At 47.8% G+C, this 18,823-nt stretch overlaps 1 protein-coding gene across 1 annotated transcript; it reads right to left on the bottom strand.

Annotated features, from left to right (window-relative positions):
* Window positions 1-17,577: 17,577 nt before the first annotated feature.
* Window positions 17,578-18,623, bottom strand: LOC123076367 (uncharacterized). Its single transcript, XM_044498658.1, has 3 exons — window positions 18,599-18,623; window positions 18,212-18,307; window positions 17,578-17,840 (listed from the first exon to the last, which is right to left on the bottom strand). The coding sequence occupies exons 1-3, from the start codon at window positions 18,621-18,623 to the stop codon at window positions 17,578-17,580; spliced, it is 384 nt and encodes a 127-aa protein (XP_044354593.1).
* Window positions 18,624-18,823: the final 200 nt, after the last annotated feature.

Here is an 18,823-nt window from a genome sequence, read left to right as displayed (position 1 = left end):
TAATTATTCCTCCACCTGACAGCGGGGACCCACCGGACGGGCCACCGTATTTCGCGAAAAAATCGTTCCCCCCGCTGTCAGCTCGGACCCACCGGAAGTGCCTCCTTATTACGCACAAAAAAAAGAATACTCCCCCTGCTAGCTGGGACCCACCTTGGTGGGAGGCTGACTTGTGGGCCTACTAAGTTGACGGGGACGGAGGGCTTTGTCAACTTAGTCAATATGAACGATTCTAGCTCCAGTGACCGTACGATGTCCATCCAACGGCTGTAGTGCTTCTTCAACCTCTGGTCTTCTTGCTCCAGCCGCCCAAAGCAGCATCGGTCGTGCCGCCTGCTCCTGCCTCCCGTGGCCGGCTGTGCTGCCGCGGAGGCCTCACCGCCCCCTACTATTCCCACCGCTGGCCAGGCCCTGCGGTGACGGCAGCCTCACACCGCAGTCGAACGAGTGAACCCTCATACTCCTCTCCGCGTGGGCATCCACTGCCGCGTCTTCACCGGCTCCGCGTCGTCCCCTTCCTAGGCCTCGCCGTCGTGCACCGCCCTGGTGCTCTCGGCGTGGCGTGGTCAACATGGTCAAGGAACGACTTCCATCGGACGTGGACTGTACGTGGAGAGGCTGACAGCTGGGTCCACGGCGGCAGCAAGGAAGTGCCTCCATATTACGCGGAAAATAATGATTCCTCCACCTGACAGCAGGGACCCACCGGACGGGCCACCGTATTTCACGAAAAAAACGTTTCCCCCTGACTGCTGGGACCCACCAGCTACACCTTCGCATGCGAGGAAGTGCGCCCGGGCAAAAAAAATGATTCGCCCCCTGACTGCTGGGACCCACCAGCTACATCTTCGCACGCAAGGAAGTGCGTCCGGGCACAAAAAACCAAACCGATTCGCCCCCCTGACTGCTGGGACCCACCAGCTACATCTTCGCAGGCAAGGAAGTGCCTGACAGTCGGGATCCACCTGGTCGAAGCGTACGTAGTGTTGTCATTCTAGTCGCAAACATGTACGTACATATATGCTGGTCGATGTAGAGGCGTGCACGTGTCGTAGTAGAGGCGCGTACGTGTCATAGTAAAGGCGCACACGTAGCATCTACACGTACGTACAGCGGCCAGGGTGCAAGAAAGAAAATACGGCGATGTACGTACATACGGGCAGGGTCTCGAACGCCTACTCACGCATACGTACGGCGAGGGCTCGTGTACATGGCTGGGTCGGAACGGAGAAACAACGTCGTCGTCGTGTTCATGGGGAGGCAACGGAATGCGTCGTGTTCATGGGGAGGCAACGGAATGCGTCGTGTTCATGGGGAGGCAACAGAATGCGTCGTGTTCATGGGGAGGGGTGTGGCGTGCCACAAAACGGAGGAAACAGACCTCCTACGGTCAAAACGGGGGTCCTGTTGATCGGGAGGAGTGTGGCGTACCGCAAAACAGAGGAAACGGAATGCGTCGTGTTCATGGGGAGGCAACGGAATGCGTCGTGTTCATGGGGAGGCAACAGAATGCGTCGTGTTCATGGGGAGGGGTGTGGCGTGCCACAAAACGGAGGAAACAGACCTCCTACGGTCAAAACGGGGGTCCTGTTGATCGGGAGGAGTGTGGCGTACCGCAAAACAGAGGAAACGGACCTCCTACGGTCGAAACGGGGGTCCTGTTGATCGGGAGGGGTGTGGCGTACCGCAAAACGGAGGAAACGGACCTCCTACGGTCGAAACGGGGGTCCTGTTGATCGGGAGGGGTGTGGCGTACCGCAAAACGGACGAAACGGACCTCCTACGGTCGAAACGGGGGTCCTGTTGATCGGGAGGGGTGTGGCGTACCGCAAAACGGACGAAACGGACCTCCTACGGTCGAAACGGGGGTCCTATTCATCGGGAGGGGTGTGGCGTACCGCAAAACGGGACTCCACGGGATACTGTTCATCTCCACCGTCAACCTGCTCTAGCCTCCATGGGCTACCGTCGACCTCCTTCAGCCTCCACGGGCTCCTGTTCATCCAGCCTCCACCGCGCGCTACTCCACCGGCTACTGTTCAACCACCCCTCCACGGGCACCCCCTCCACCGTCTACTGTTCATCCAGCCCTCCACACCATGGGGTCCTGTTCAACCACCCCTCCACGGGCAGCCCCTCCACCGTCTACTGTTCATCCAGCCCTCCACACCACAGGGTCCTGTTCATCCAGAGGCAACGCCACCGCTCACTGTTCATCCAACCCCCCCCCCCCCCCCCCCCGCAACGCTCACTGTTCATCCAATCGATCGGCTTCAGTTAGCAGTAGTAGCGAAGGAATCGCTCGACCGGGTTCAGTTAACAGCCATCGATCGATCGCTCGGGTTCAGTAACGCGTAGCCTGCAGTGCAATCGCTCGGGTTCAGTTAGAGCCCAACGCCTCGCTCGGGTTCAGTTAGAGCCAACGCCTCGCACACACGCGCATACGTGTACGAGAGAAACGCGCATCGCTCGGCCCCCGACCTCCCACCGTAACCGGGAACTCCCCGAAATTTTCCTCCCCCACGCTTCTACCACGGTTTTTTCCGTCATGGACGGCCCAAAGAATGTCATGCAGCTGCGTCTCCGGCCCGCCCAGGACGAAAAGCCCATTTTCTGTCATGATTTTTTGTCATAGAAGTAGGAGCCCACCACATCTATGATGATACCGGGTTTTGTCACAATTATCGTCATAGAAGTGTCATATGTATGACAGAATTTTTTTTCGTTCAGCCCAAAATGTCACGGATGTGTCTTTTTTTTGTAGTGCTCGGAGGGGGCTGATTAGGGGCAAGGGTAAAATGGTCATTTCCAGTATGTCAGCCCATAGTGAGAATGGTACCAAAAGTTCGGGCTTGACGAGACGAAGAAGTGGGCTTTGGATTCACCTCATTTAGAGTTACGAGCAAAAAGATACGATCATTTAAAGCCCAGAGACTAACACCAGGGCACTGTTGATTGCCGGCAAAACATTGAGATACCTGGTTTTTAAATTCTAGTAAATCCAAAACTCGTCTGAAATTCATGAAACTTGGCATGCTATCATGGAGCGGCATCAACATGCCGTGGTGAAAATTTTGTCCCATTAGGGGCGGGTTTGGGTATAAGCTTCTCAAAAATCAGAGCTTCTCACAACAAGCATGATGGTTTCGATAGGGAACGTACCACCTTTGGGGACGAGACGATATCCTTTGCCTCTTATTGCTTTCAAAAAATTTCTAGTGTCAACATAGAACAACAGGAGTGTTGTGTTCAATCTTGGAATTTTCCGGGGTTCGTTTGGCCTTTTTATACATTAACTGGGTTTTCTAGACATTTTATGTGCATAATTCAAATTTGAACTACAAGCACATGCTCCAATGCACCAAAGTTGGTTGAAAAAACAGATGAGTGTCCTTGGGTGAATTTCTAGGTCCCATGCAAGAGATGGGAATGAAATTCAAACACCATGGCATTGTTGATTGTCGGCAAAACATTGAGATGCCTGGTTTTTAAATTCTAGTAAATCAAAAACTCGTCTGAAATTCATGAAACTTGGCATGCTATCATGGAGCGGCATCAACATGTCGTGGTGAAAATTTTGTCCCATTTGGGGCAGGTTCGGGTATAAGCTTCTCACAAACCAGAGCTTCTCACAACAAGCATGATGGTTTCGATAGGGAACGTACCACCTTTGGTGACAGGACGATATTCGTTGCCTCTTATTGCTTTCAAAAAATTCTAGTGTCAACATAGAACAACAGGAGTGTTGTGTTCAATCTTGGAATTTTTCGGAGTTTGTTTGGCCTTTTTATACATTAACTGGGTTTTCTAGGCATTTTATGTGCATAATTCAAATTTGAACTACAAGCACATGCTCCAATGCACTAAAGTTGGTTGAAAAATCACATGTGTGTCCTTGGGTGAATTTCTTGGTCCCATGCAAGAGATGGGAATGAAATTGAAACACCAGGGCACTGATGATTGCCGGCAAAACATTGAGATGCCTGGTTTTTAAATTCTAGTAAATCCAAAACTTGTCTGAAATTCATGAAACTGGCATGCTATCATGGAGTGGCATCAACATGCCATGGTAAAAAATTTGTCCCGTTTGGGGCAGGTTCGGGTATAAGCTTCTCACAACAAGCATGATGGTTTCGATCGGGAAAGTCCCACCTTTGGGGACGAAACGATATCCATTGCCTCTTATTGCTTTCAAAAAATTTCTCGTGTCAACATAGAACAACAGGAGTGTTGTGTCAAATTTTGGGATTTTTCGGGGTTTGTTTGGACATTTTTATGCATTAACTGAGTTTTCAATGCATTTATGTGCATTATTCAAATTTTAACTACATGCACATGCTCCATTGCATATAAATTGGTTGAAAAATCAAATCTGTGTCCTTGGGTGCATGCTTAGGTCCCATGCAAGAAATGGGCATTTCAAACACCAGGGCACCGTTCATTGCCGGCAAAACATTGAGATGCCTCGTTTTTAATTTCTAGTAAATCCAAAACTCATCTGAAATTCATGAAACTTGGCATGCTTTCATGGAGCGGTATCAACATGCTGTGGTAAAAAATTGTCCCGTTTGGGGCAGGTTTGGGTATATGCTTCTCACAAACCAGAGCTTTTCACAACAAACATCATGGTTTCGGTAGGGAACGTCCCACCTTTAGGGACGAAATGATATCGACTGCCTCTTATTGCTTCCAAAATTTCTCTCGTGTCAACATAGAACAACAGGAGTGTTGTGTCAATTTTTGTGATTTTTCGGGGTGCTTTTGGACATCTTTATGCATTAACTGAGTTTTCAATGCATTTATGTGCATAATTCAAATTTGAACTACATGCACATGCTCTAGTGCATATAGATTGGTTGGAAAATCTTATCTGTGTCCTTGGGTGCATGCTTAGGTCCCATGCAATAAATGGGAATGAATTTCAAACACCAGGGCACCGTTGATTGCCGACAAAACATTGAGATGCCTGGTTTTTTAATTCTAGTAAATCCAAAACTCGTCTGGAATTCATGAAACTTGGCATGCTATCATGGAATGGCGCTTGACATGATGTGGTATTTTTCGTGTCCATTTTGAGAGAAGACGCACTCGAATAATGACAGCCAACAAAGGCATTTTGAAAAAATAGCTGCCACTTAATATCTCAAACGTTTGTATAATTCAAAACGTGTGCCTTCTGTTAACCATTCATGTGACGCCATGTGTCTTGGTTTTAATGGCTGTAGGAGGTGCCATGCGGACAGCTGCTTGACCTTGACTGAACGGGAGGCGTGCGAGCGCAGTCCGGTGCGCAGGCTGACCGAGAGGCGTGCGAGCAGTCCTCCAATGCGCAGGCTCACCAGGAAGCATGTGAGCTTTACGCTGTGCAGGATCACTGGGAAGCAAGCCCTTTGACTTCCATGGCCGCCCGCCTTCCTCTCCATTAATGGTGCCCGAGCCGCTGTTTAATACGGGCGGCCTTACTGTTCGCCTCCCATTCCCCTCCCCCCCCCCCCCCGCAGACATCCACCGCCATGGCTCAGAATGATCATCTACCACTAGTCTTCAAGTTTGGTGAAGTCAACTCCGAGCCGGAGGAGATAGAAAATAAGGAGGAATGAGGCCTCATGGACATTGCCCAGAACGAGTTGGCCGCGGCGGTTGCTGCCCCCGCTCCCGTCCCAGCTCCCATCCACGCGCCCACGCCAGCGACCATCCCCGTAGCATTGACGGGCTGGTCGCCGAGCACTATCGCAGAGCTGGAAGCCACGGGCGTCAGCGAGGTCTCCGCGGACCCGCGCGAGCTCGTGTACATGCCAGCACCGGTGCCCGTGCCCGTGCGCGCCCCTCCACCCACCGTGCCACCGGCCCCCGTGCGTTTGGCTGCATCCATCGCGCCAGTGCGCGCCCCTCCACCCACCGCGGCGCCGGTCCCCGTGCGTTTGGCTGCACCCGCCGCGCCCGTGTCCATGCCTGTGCAACCCCCCCCCCCCCAGCGGCATGGGACGCTGCCGTCGACCGCTACCTCTCAGTGGCGCCAGTTTCCGTCCTCCCGCGCCCCGCCCGTCGATCGCGCGACGACATGATGTTTGATTTACAAGTGAAGAACATTTTGTGCTGCCTTGAAGACTTCAATAACGGCGTCCCGGAGGACGACAACGACAACGACGGTGCGGCACGCCGCCTCGGCCGCCGTCGAAAATAGTTTTTTGGGGGTTTAATAATGTATCTCGAATTCTCGATCATATGAATATAAATTCGCAGTGTGACTGAATGAAAGATATGGTTTGAACGAACTTACGTTTTTCTCTCTTAATGTACAGACTTATCAAACGATTTTCTTTTGAAAAAAATGTCAACGGTTTTTAAATATAAAACACTCATCGCAAACGTTTTAGTTAGAACACCTGTATGCAAACCGACAGCTTCCCTAGGAAGCCAAGGGGAAATGTGCCGAGCAGGATTTCTGCATCCCTTCAACACAAACGGTTGTTTTGCATGACCCGTGTGCAACCACGTACAAACAATTGGGTAAGATTTGCATATCTGTCATTTTGGGTATGTTGCCATTTCTCAAACTGGAAAGATTGACATTTGTTTAACTAGTAACATTGCCATTTGTCAACCTTGTAACATTGCGATTTGTCAAAATATGCTGCTACAAATCACTAGCACTATCTAATTTTTGCAACTAGAATCACTAGCACTGTTCATATGGACACCACTAGCAGGCGTGAGTTCATGGACGCATATGCAAATGTGCCATTGATTACATACAACAAGTCATCAACCCACAACGACAACGAGGATACACGTTGGATTATAGATCATTTCCAACAAAACATTCTAGTAAAGTTTTTCTCACACAACAAATAATAAAGCGATGAAATGAACTTCAGCTCAACCACTCGTTGGCGTTGGAAACGCTTGCTTTGAACCAGAAGTGATTCTCTGGGAAGGGCCAGCTACTGTCAATATCGAGACCAACGCAGGACTGGTCATCCAGGATGAAGCAGCCTATTTCAATACCCATATTGGGACGGTAGGGAAGCATAGTAATGTCCGAGGTATAGATACAGTTTCTTCTCATAAATGGTAGTAACATTGTGTCAATAGCAGCTGGATCGCCTTCCACCATCATTCGATAGTTTTGTCCAAGGAAGAGCGAGTTTCCTCCAAGACTTTCAATACTGAACCGGGGAGAAGGTGTTGGCGCTAGTACACCAGTATCCATCCCGAATACCCTGCAACGGATGTTGGAATAGGTCCGGAGAGTGCGACCATACGAGACAACACCTGCTTCCTTAGTAACATCAGCAGTGCCCCGTATACAGACAAGAAGAGGTGATCCATCAGAATAAGTTGCCAGGCGCAACTGAGTATATGGGTCCTGCTCGTCCTCATGCTCGTGAATAAAATTTTCAAGTATAGTTGGTGGAATGTTCACAGGACCTTGGAAACACAAGAAGGTTAATTAGTAAAGGGAAACTAGCTAACCCGCATGCATGTGGATGAAACAATTATAATTACGGTGGAAGACAAACGTACCGAAATCATGAGGATTCCATGCAAAAACAGTGCCACGAGTGGTGGCAACAAACACAAGACCCTCGTATTGAATTGCATCACAGTACTCATCCGTGTATAGAAACTGATTTTTGAGCAATATCCATCGAGTCGAACCATGAAGGGCGGCAACAAGCTTGTCGAAGATAGCGAAAACATAAGCATTCCTATAACCCCAAGAGCGGTTGGGAACTCGACAAATTGCTATCTTCCGTAGACGACAGTCAGCATGATCATATTTGAACTCACATAGAATACCGGTGTACTCAACCTCTGGGCAGTCGTCTGAGATTTTTCGAAGTGGAACCTGGTGACGAGTGTACACATTCACAAGTTCCCACTCGCAGTTGTACCCAATATAAACAACCCAATCTCCATTTGCGCCTGCCCCAGCCTTGCCCTCAAGCGATGGCATCTTAACATCATACGTATCATTATCAAGCGGCATCAACTTACACAAGGCGAGGCTTCCCTCGTCCCTGCGCCAGTCAGCAGGGTCACGGCGAAGAACATAGGGGAGATCAAACCGCTCCTGAACCCTTGGGTTCCTTGTAATGATGTTATTAGTTGAGTCGAGAATGGTCTTGAACGGACCTGCCATGCTAGCCGACGTGATGACGTCGCACCGATCAATGAGTTCCTCCACCGCGTCATCATTTAGATCAGGGCAAGAATAACGGAGTCGTTTCCGGATTGTTCCCTCCATGGAGAAGACGATCAAACAATGGCAGAAGGAAGGGTGAAGGCAAATGGAGGAGGGAGGAAGAGCTAGCGTGCGATAGCAGTTCCAAATCGAGAGGGAAAGGCGAAGAGTCGATGGACGGCTGCCATGGTACACGAAGAGGCGCCTGGGGAGTGAATGGTTGCCACAGAGGTCACACACTGACGACAAGGGTCGAGTGAACCGCATGCAATCCCATCACACAACACACACGTCTTGTTAAGTTGAACCGTTTCTGTACTCTTGTGTCAACGCAAACAATTCATCCGAGTGAACCACATGCCGTATATCCCACACACCTTGAGCTGGCTGACCGTTTCTTTTGTGTTTCCTAATCACAAATAGTTCATCCGAGTGAACCGTATGCTGTATATCGCACACACCTTCATCTGGCTGCCCGTTTCTTTTGTGTTGCCTAATCACAAACAGTTCATCCGAGTGAACCGTATGTTGTGTATCGCACACGCCTTCATCTGGCTGCCCGTTTCTTTTGTTCCTCCTCATCGCAAACAGTTAATTAAACTGAACCATATGCCCTTCATCGCACACGCAACTAAAACCTGAACCGTGTTTGATGCATCCGTCATGGCAAACGCTTTATACATTTCTGACGGTTTTCATACAGCACCGTTTGCGATTATGGCATCGCACACAGTTTCTTGAAGGGTCTCTGATTGTAGTATCCGGTTAGCAGCATCCTGAAGTAGTGTATCATCAATAAAGATAGGTGAAGTAGCAAACTTAGGATCACATTTCATTCTAGCGTTCAAAGATTTTTCTTTATACTTGTGTAGTAATTTCTCTAGATCATCTCTATCATTGCAAGCAAGAACATCTCTAGTTGTTTCTTCACTCATAACATAACCTTCCAGTACCTTAGGCAATTCATATCTAGGAAGGCTAGTTCTAGCAGGTGTTTCAGGAGTTTCAGTTTCAAGTTCATCATCAGATTCAACAACATCATGTTGTATTACTCTAGCAATTTGTTTATCAAGAAATTCACCAAGTGGCACATCATCATTATCAAGCAAGGTACTAGCATCAGTCATAGTAGAAGTAGCATCATCAATAACTTGCGACATATCGGAATTAATAGCATGTGGTGGTGTTGCAAGTTTACACATAACAGAAGGTGAATCTAAAGCAGAACTGGATGGAAGTTCCTTACCTCCCCTCGTCCTTGAGGGAAATATCTTAGTCTTAGGATCCTTCGGATTCTTCATAGTGATAATATGATAATAATCCCAAGTGACTCACAAATATAGCTATGCTCCCCGGCAACGGCGCCAGAAAAAGGTCTTGATAACCCACAAGTATAGGGGATCGCAACAGTTTTCGAGGGTAGAGTATTCAACCCAAATTTATAGATTTGACACAAGGGGAGCCAAAGAATATTTGAAGGTATTAGCAGCTGAGTTGTCAATTCAACCACATCTGGAGATTAATTATCTGCAGCAAGTAATCAGTAGAAAAGTAGTTTGATAGTTTTGATAATAGTGCCAGGAGCAACGGTAACAGTAACAGTGATAGCAGTAATTCTGTAGCAAGTGTAACAGTGATGATAACAGTAGTAACTTAGTAGAAACAATATAAGATAAATTCGTAGGCATTGGATCGGTGACTTGTTGGATGATACTCATCATGTGACGGTTATAACCTAGGGCGATACGGCACTAGCTCCAGTTCATCGATATAATGTAGGCATGTATTCCGTAAATAGTTATACGTGCTTTATTAAAAGAACTTGCATGACATCTTTTGTCCTACCCTCCCGTGGCAACGGGGTCCATATTGGAAACTAAGGGATATTAAGGCCTTCTTTTAATAGAGAACCGGAACAAACCATTAACACATAGTGAATACATGAACTCCTCAAACTACGGTCATCACTAGGAGTGGGCCCGGTTGTTGTCACTCTGGGGTTGCCGGATCATGACACGTAGTAGGTGACTATAACTTGCAAGATCGAATCTAAAACATGGATATAATGATGATAACATAAACGGTTCAGATCTGAAATCATGGCACCCGGGCCCAAAGTGACAAGCATTAAGCATGGCAAAGTCATAGCAACATCAATCTAAGAACATAGTGGATACTAGGGATCAACCCCTAACAAAACTAACTCGATTACATGATGAATCTCATCCAACTCCTCACCGAACAGTGAGCCTACGAAGGAATTACTCACTCCCGGTGGGGAGCATCATGGAATTGGCGATTGAGAAGGGTTGGCGATGACGAAGAACGAAGATCCCCCTCTCCGGAGCCCCAAACGGACTCCAGATCTGCCCTCCCAAGGAAGAACAGGGCTTGGCGGCGGCTCGGTCTCGTGGATCGTGATAATTCTTTCTTCCTGATTTTTTTCTAGAAAAATAGGATTTTATAGCGTCGGTTTCAGGGTTTGCGGGGCCACCAGGTGGGGACAACCCACCTGGGCGCGCCAGGAGCGGGGCGCGCCCTGGTGGGTTGTGCCCACCCAGGTGCCCCTCTCCGGCAGGTCTTGGCTCCAGAAATTCTTTTTATTGATATAAAAAATCCTCGCAAAGTTTCGTTCCATTCCAAGAACTTTTATTTCTGCACAAAAACAACACCATGGTAGTTCTGCTGAAAAAAGCGTCAGTCCGGGGTTAGTTTCATTCAAATCATGCAAATTAGAGTCCAAAACAAGAGGAAAAGCGTTAGGAAAAGTAGATACGTTGGAGACGTATCAATCTGCAGCAAAATATTTAGTAGCAAAGTAGTATGGAAGTAATGGTAACACTGGCAAAAGTAATAGTAGCAGTTTTGTAGCAATCGTAACAGTGGCAACGGAAAAGTAACTTAGCAAAGATCAATATGAGACGAGCTCATAGGAAATGGATCAATGATGTGTAATTATGTCAGATAGCATTCATCATGCAACAGTTATAACATAGGGTGACACAGAACTAGCTCCAATTCATCAATATAATGTATGCATGTATTCCGAATATATTCATACGTGCTTATGGAAAAGAACTTGCATGACATCTTTTGTCCTACCCTCCCGTGGTAGCGGGGTCCTAATGGAAACTAAGGGATATTAAAGCCTCCTTCTAATAGAGAAGCGGACCAAAGCATTAGCACTTAGTGAATACATGAACTCCTCAAACTACGGTCATCACCGTGAAGTGTCCTGACTATTGTCACTCTGGGGTTGCCGGATCATAACACGTAGTAGGTGACTAGGACTTGCAAGATAGGATCAAGAACACAAATATATTCATGAAAACATAATAGGTTCAGATCTGAAATCATGGCACTCGGGCCCTAGTGACAAGCATTAGGCGTAGCAAAGTTATAACAACATCAATCTTAGAACATAGTGGATACTAGGGATCAAACCCTGACAAAACTAACTCGATTACATGGTAAATCTCATCCAACCCATCACCGTCCAGCAAGCCTACGATGGGATTACTCACGCACAGCGGTGAGCATCATGAAAATGGTGATGGAGGATGGTTGATGATGACGATGGCGATGATTTCCCCTCTCCAAAGCCCAAAACTGACTCCAGATCTGCCCTCCCGAGAAAGAACAGGAGGTCGTGTCGTCTCCGTATTATAAAACGCGATGAATCCTTCTCTCTATTTTTTTTCTCCCCGAACGTGAATATATGGAGTTAGAGTTGAGGTCGGTGGATGTCTATGGGACCGACAAGGACAAAGGGCACGCCAAAGGGGGGTGGGCGCGCCCTCCACCCTTGTGGATAGGGTGTGGGTCCCCTTCGGTTGATTATTTCGCCAATATTTTTTATTTATTCCAAAAAATGATCTCCGTGAAGTTTCAGGTCATTCCGAGAACTTTTATTTCTGCACAAAAATAACACCATGGCAATTCTGCTGAAAACAGCGTCGGTCCAGGTTAGTTCCATTCAAATCATGCAAATTAGAGTCCAAAACAAGGGCAAAAGAGTTTGGAAAAGTAGATACGATGGAGACTTATCAGAATGCAGCAAGGAAGACACTTGATCTTACATAGAATGGAGTTTGTAAACAATAGGATGGTCTGGCAAAGGTTCTAACTCCACCACCTCCTCCCCCGCACATATCCCCATGGTAAAAGAAAGAAACTAATGAAAGCGGCATCAGTGAGTAATGAAGAAAACTTGGCGACATCGGTGACCTCCCTCGGGAGGACTACCATGCCTAACCGTTATCCTCTGTTGGAACTGTCGTGAGATGGGTGGCCCGTGACTGTTCAGGAACTGCACGATCTTGCACAAGAGAGTGGACTGATGATTATTTTTGTGGTGGAAATGCAAATTGCAAATTTTCACATGGAAGGTTTGGCTGGAACTTTGGGTTTTGATGGAGGTTATGGTGTCAGTAGTGGTGGTCAAAGCGAGGGCCTTTGCGTCTATCGGAAGAGGCCTTTTGATTTGCAGCTGAGAAATTATTCGAAGCACCACATTGATATAATCGGCTAAGAGTTAGGGAAAGAGCCATGGAGGCTAACATGTTGATATGGAGAAGCAAATAGAAGCTTGTGGTACAAAACATGGGACATTATGGGATTTTTGAAGGTTTCTACTTGTGAGTTGCGTTGGGATTTCCCCGAAGAGGAGGGGAGATGAGGTGAAATAGAGATAAGTATTTCCCTTAGTGAGAACCAAGGTTTATCAAACCAATAGGAGAATCATGCAAAGCCTCGTGAACAACACATGCACACACAAAAGCAAATAATTACATCCAACGCGGGCAAGAGGGTTGTCAATCCCCTTGAAGTCGTTACTTGCAAGGATCAAATCTTGTAGTGGTAGATATATAAATTCCAAAACTAAATAAAAGAAATAAAATTGCAACAAAGGTATTTTGGTTTTTAGAATACGATAAAAGTAGACCCGGAGGCCATAGTTTTCACTAGAGGCTTATCTCTCAAACACATAACACACGGTGGGCGAACAAATTATTGTTGGGAAATTGATAGAAATGCAAATAATCATGACGATATCCAAGGCAATGATCATGTATATAGGCATCATGTCCGAGACAAGTAGACCGACTCCCGCCTGCATCTACTACTATTACTCCACCAATCGACCGCTCTCCAGCATGCATCTATGGTATTTAGTTTATAAAAAATGGAGTAACACCTTAAACAAGATGACATGATGTAGACAAAGTAAACCCAATCAATATGAATAAACCCCATTGTTTTACCCTTAATGGCAACAATACAAATACGTGTCTTGTCCCCTTCTGTCACTCAGATATAGAGCACTGCAAGATTGAACCCATTACAAAGCACCTCTCCTACTTAAGATAAATCAATCTAGTTGGTCAAACCAAACCGATAGATCAGAGAGAAATACAAAGCTATAATAATCATGCATAATAAAGTTCAGAAAAGACTCAGTTACTTCTCATGAATATTTAGATCATAAAACCATAATTCATTGGATCCCAACAAACACACCGCAAAAGAAGATTACATCAGATAGAACTCCAAGAACAATGAGGAGAATATTGTACTGAAGATCAAAGAGAGAGAAGAATCCATCTAGCTAGCTACTAGCTATGGACCCGTAGGTCTGTGGTGAACTACTCACGGATCATCGGAAGCAGCAAGGATGGTGTAGAAGCCCTCCGTGATCGGTTCCCTCTCCAATAGAGTACCAAAAAATGCCTCTAGATGGGATCACGGAAGAACAAAAGCTAGCGGCAAAGGAAAAAGTGTTTCAGATAGCTCTCTATTGGTTTGGGAATATTTATGAATTTATAGAGGTGGAATTAGGTCAAGGGGTCCTATAGGGGACCCAAAAGCTCGGGGGGCGCGCCTCGTGAGCTTGTGGCTCTCCCGTAGCTCTTCTGGCCTCCTCCGAAACCTTCTAGGGTCCCTTCTGGTCCAGAAAAAATCATCATAAAGTTACATCACATTTGGACTTCATTTGGTATTGATTTTATGAAAAGCCAAAAACAAGCAAGAAAAAATAACTGGCACTTGGCACTGGGTTAATAGGTTAGTCCCCAAAAATGATATAAATAGCATATAAAGCATCCAAGATTGATAATATAATAGCATGGAAGAATAAAAAATTATATATACGTTGGAGACATATCAAAGGTCATTTGCGACCTTCCATGGTGCTGCTCCCACATGAGTTGTTGGTTTCCCCGAAGAGGAATGGTGATGTAGCACAGGAGCAGAAAGTATTTCCCTCAGTTAAAAACCAAGGTCTATCGAACTAGTAGGATAATTGCTTGCACCCAACAAAAGCAAGGGGTCGTCACTCCCCTTGTTCTTCCTAGCTACAAGGTTAAAAGCGAATAATAGTAAAGGTAACAAAGGATGATAGTAACCAGGATAATGATAGTAAACTGTTAGCAATTGTAAGAACTTGTAAATATATGGAGAATGGACCCTACTACTTGTGATATTTGTTGGATTTACCGGAAGAGGGAGGGTGATGTGGTAATAGTAGCAGATAGTATTTCCCTCTGTTAAGAACCAAGGTTATCGAACCAGAAGCAGACGTCACTCAGACAACATTAACAGTACATGTGCACACACAAAGCAATGCTTGCACCCAACAAAGACGGGATCGTCACTCCCCTTGTTCTTGCGAGTTGCAAGTATCAAATCTGGTAGTGATAGTTATAATAACAGAAGTAAAGTAAAACAACAAGTAGTTCTAGGATCGTTTGATGATAATTGAGAATGGACCTGGGGCCATAGGTTCACTAGAGGCATCTCTCTCATAAATAGCATCAGTGGGTAAACAAATTACAGTTGGGCAATTGACAGAATAACGCATAGTGATGATGATCATCCAAGGCATATTCAATATATAGGCATTATGTCCGTGACAACTAGACCGTTAAACTTACTGACGTCTACTACTATTACTCCACCCCAAGACTGCTATCCAGCATGCATCTCAAGGTATTAAGTTCATACAAACAAAGCAACGCATTAAGCATGATGACATAATGTAGACAGAATAAGACCAAATAATATGACCAAACCGCGTCGTTTTATCCTTAGTAGCAACAATACAATATGGTCCTTATCAACCCTCCTGTCACAAAGCAAGGTCGCCACAAGATTGAACCTACTACCAAGCACCTCTCCCGCTGAAGATAAATCAATCTACTTGGCCAAAGAAGACGGATAGATCGGAGAGAAATAGAAGGATAAAATTACACACTCAAAGAGATCTCAAATAATATAATTGAATAATCTGATCATAAACCAAAAATTCATCGGATCCCAACAAACACACCGCAAAGATTACATCGAATTGATCTCAGAGGAGATAATTGTATTGAAGATCAAAACAGAAAGAGAGAGCGAGCGAGAGAGAGCAAGAGAGAGAGAGATAGATAGATAGAGAGAGAGAGAGAGCCATCTAGCTTCTACTACAATGGACCCATAGATCCTGAAGGAAATACTCACACATCAACATGAAGGCATCAAGGTTGATGAAGATTGCCTCCCCAATGGTTCCCCCCCTCTGGCAGAGTACCGGAAAAGGCCTCCAGATGGGATCGCGGAAGAACAAAGGCTTGCGGAGGCGGAAGAATTGTTTCGGGTCTAGCTTCAGGATGTGTAAAAAATGTGTAATTTTTGGCACTCTTTAAGGCAGACACACTCGTGAGTTCTCTCCCTCGTGAGGCATCCAACAGGAAGACCCCACCTCCCCCTATCTTTTCTCCTAGCGGTCGAAGGCCTTTCATGCTTACTGAAGAAGGCGAGCGAATATGAGACTTTTGAGGGCATACATATAGCACCCTCGGCGCCTAAAGTGAACCACCTGTTGTTTGCCGATGAATTTATTTTGTTTAGCAAAGCAACCCAAGAGCAACCTAAAAAGAAAGTTGATCTTTAATGCTTTATTAAGCATCTGCGCAATGTGTGAATCATGAAAAACCTTCTGTTTATTTTGGCAAGGGTGTCTCAGATTCTTGCAAGGTCATAGTAATGGGCATTCTTGATATCTAGAAGTACTCATTGTGTGCGAGGTACCTTAGACTCCCTTTAGATGTGGGGCACATGAAGAAGTTTTTTTTTTTTGCATACTTAAAAGAAAGGGTGTGAAAAAAAATTCAAGGCTAGATGGAGATGACCTTGGATCGCAGTAGGCATTTTTTTGTTGATAAATTTGATTGTGCAAGCAATTCCAACTTACTTCTGGACAATTTTCAAACCTCCGAGGGGCCTCTGACAACATATTGCGTCACTTGTCCGAAAAAATTGGTGGGGCAACCGGGGGAAAGAATACGTCATGGGTCTCATGGGACACCATGACCATAACGAAAAATAAGGAAGAGGTAATAGCACCGCAGGTCCGTGTACTTGCATAGCATGTGATGATTTAGTCCTTATACTTGCAAAAGTGAATTGAACAGTCCTTGAACTTGCAGCACATGAGCAAGTTTAGTCCTGGTCCTATCACGTGCAGCCAAGTGGATGAGCGGGTCAGCGCGGCACATTTTGCACTTAAGCCCCTACCGTTTTCCCCTATCTACCCGCAGTGCCTCGTCTCTGTCGAAATATTCCAGCGCATGTGGACGTGGCCGTTACGACCGTGCTCGACGTCGATCCCGCCGTTGTGGACATGGTGTCGAACCCTCTGTCCGTCGCCACACGAATGAGGGCTTGAACGGCGGCACCGCCGGCCTCGGCATGGACCGGAGCAGGATCTGCGAGATGGCCTGCGCCTTGGGCCGCTCGGCGGGCGTCGGGTGGCTGCAGGCCAGGCTCAGCATGAGCAGGCGCTCGGCGTCGTCCTCGTCGAGGCTGGGGTCGACGGCCTCGAGCGCGCGGCCGTCGCGGTGGAGGCGCCACACCCAGTCCACCAGGAAGTGGAAGCCGTCGATGTCGCAGCGCGGGCGGCGGCCGCAGACCACCTCGAGGAGGACGGCGCCGAAGGCGTAGACGTCGGACTCACGCGTGGCCTTCTCGGTGTGGTAGCACTCGGGGGTGATGTAGCCGACGGTGCCGTGCACGCCGCCGCCGGCCTCCTCCATGTAGGAGGTCTTGTCCGTCTCGATGGTGCGGGCCAGGCCGAAGTCGCCGAGGCGCGCGGTGAAGGCGGCGTCCAGCATGATGTTGGAGGCCTTGAGGTCGCGGTGCACCACCCGCTGGTCGAACTGGTCGTGCAGGTAGTGCAGCGCCGACGCCACGCCCTGGACGATGCTGTACCGGAGCTCCCACCCGAGCGGCTGCCCCGGCCGCGACCCCGGCGCCGAGCTGAACAGGTGCTGGTCCAGGCTGCCGGCGAAGATATTGGTACGAGCTGCGATGGATCGGTCCATCATCTCCGTCGATGGCGACCGAACGGATCACAAAAAGATTTGGGCCGAGGCGGTGGTTGCAATGCATGTGCGAGTTAACATTCGGAAACTGGGAGATGCATGCGAACGCACCTTTGCGAGCGACCTGTCTGATTCCTCGCGCACGACGCCGGCGCCGGCGCCGGCGCCGCCGCTGCCACGCCGGCGCCTAGGCTTGGCCGGCTTCGTCGCCGGCACCTCCTCGTCCTTGACCTTGACCATGACGCGGCTGAGCTTGACGTGCCGCTTCGTCGCGAACTCCTTCAGCACCTCTGCTTGATCGGGGCGCAACACCAATCAATCGAGAAGATCTCGTAAATTACTCCTCGGTGGGAATAGAATAGGAAACAAGATACTAGCAAATAATGGAGTACGGTGACACCTAGAACGCCAGCTCGGCCCAGAAAGTTATTACGGGTAAAGCTCCACTTAATCCGCCGCTCTAGTAGTCAAAAAGCGGCATTTAAGCGGACGGCGAGAAGCGGGAATAGCAGATTAATCCCTCGCCCGTCGCCATCGAAGGTACTCCAGTACGTACGTACACCCGCAACAAGTTAACGCCGGAAAACATTTTCGGTGCGGCGTCTCAACGCAAGCGATCGGAGGGGGCGGCGGGAGCTTGGAGGCGGTAGACGCGACGTACCTTCGAAGCTGACGAGGCGGTAGACGCGGCCGAGCAGGAGCGTGTCGTCGGGGCGGAGCAGCTTGAGGTGCTTCACGGGAGCGGCTCCTTTGGATTCTCCTCAGCGTCACGGGAGCGGCTGGAATATTCCGACAGAGAGGAGGCACTGCGGGTAGATAGAGGAAAACAGTAGGGGCCTAAGTGTAAAATATGCCGCGCTGACCAGCTCGTCCACTTGGCTGCACGTGATTGGCTTAGGACTAAACTCGTGTGCTGCAAGTTCAAGGACTGGACAATCCACTTTTGCAAGTATAAGGACTAAACCATCACATGTTATGCAAGTATAGGGACTTGGGGTGCTATTACCTCAATAAGGAAGGTCTCTGTTTCCGTGACATGATTTTTTACTTATCTCTTCTAGATCGACAGTCATGGCGCCTTCTTCAGGACCTAGAAAGTCTGAGCGCTCGCATACTCAAAGCGACACTAGTGCAGAAACTCCTTAGGGAATCTCCAACACCGGCCCTCAAACCGTCTGCATATGTCTAGAGTACGGGGTCTGGACCCCGGAAGCTATCCAACGCATGCCTGTATCGGTTCGCTCGGCGATCCAGACTCACTTTTTCTCGCAAA

Source organism: Triticum aestivum, chromosome 3D (assembly GCF_018294505.1).
Source record: "Triticum aestivum cultivar Chinese Spring chromosome 3D, IWGSC CS RefSeq v2.1, whole genome shotgun sequence".
Taxonomy (NCBI): domain Eukaryota; kingdom Viridiplantae; phylum Streptophyta; class Magnoliopsida; order Poales; family Poaceae; genus Triticum; species Triticum aestivum.
This window is presented reverse-complemented; position numbering and strand designations above follow the sequence as displayed.

What these genes read in the sequence shown, in the direction of transcription:
- LOC123076367 (XM_044498658.1), bottom strand. Translation starts at nt 18,623, where the DNA reads ATGACTGTCGATCTAGAAGAGATAA. An exon ending in TGTCGATCTAGAAGAGATAA is followed by an intron (nt 18,308 to 18,598) that starts GTAAAAAATCAT and finishes GACGCTGAGGAG; the next exon opens with AATCCAAAGGAGCCGCTCCC. An exon ending in CCGCCTCGTCAGCTTCGAAG is followed by an intron (nt 17,841 to 18,211) that starts GTACGTCGCGTC and finishes CCGATCAAGCAG; the next exon opens with AGGTGCTGAAGGAGTTCGCG.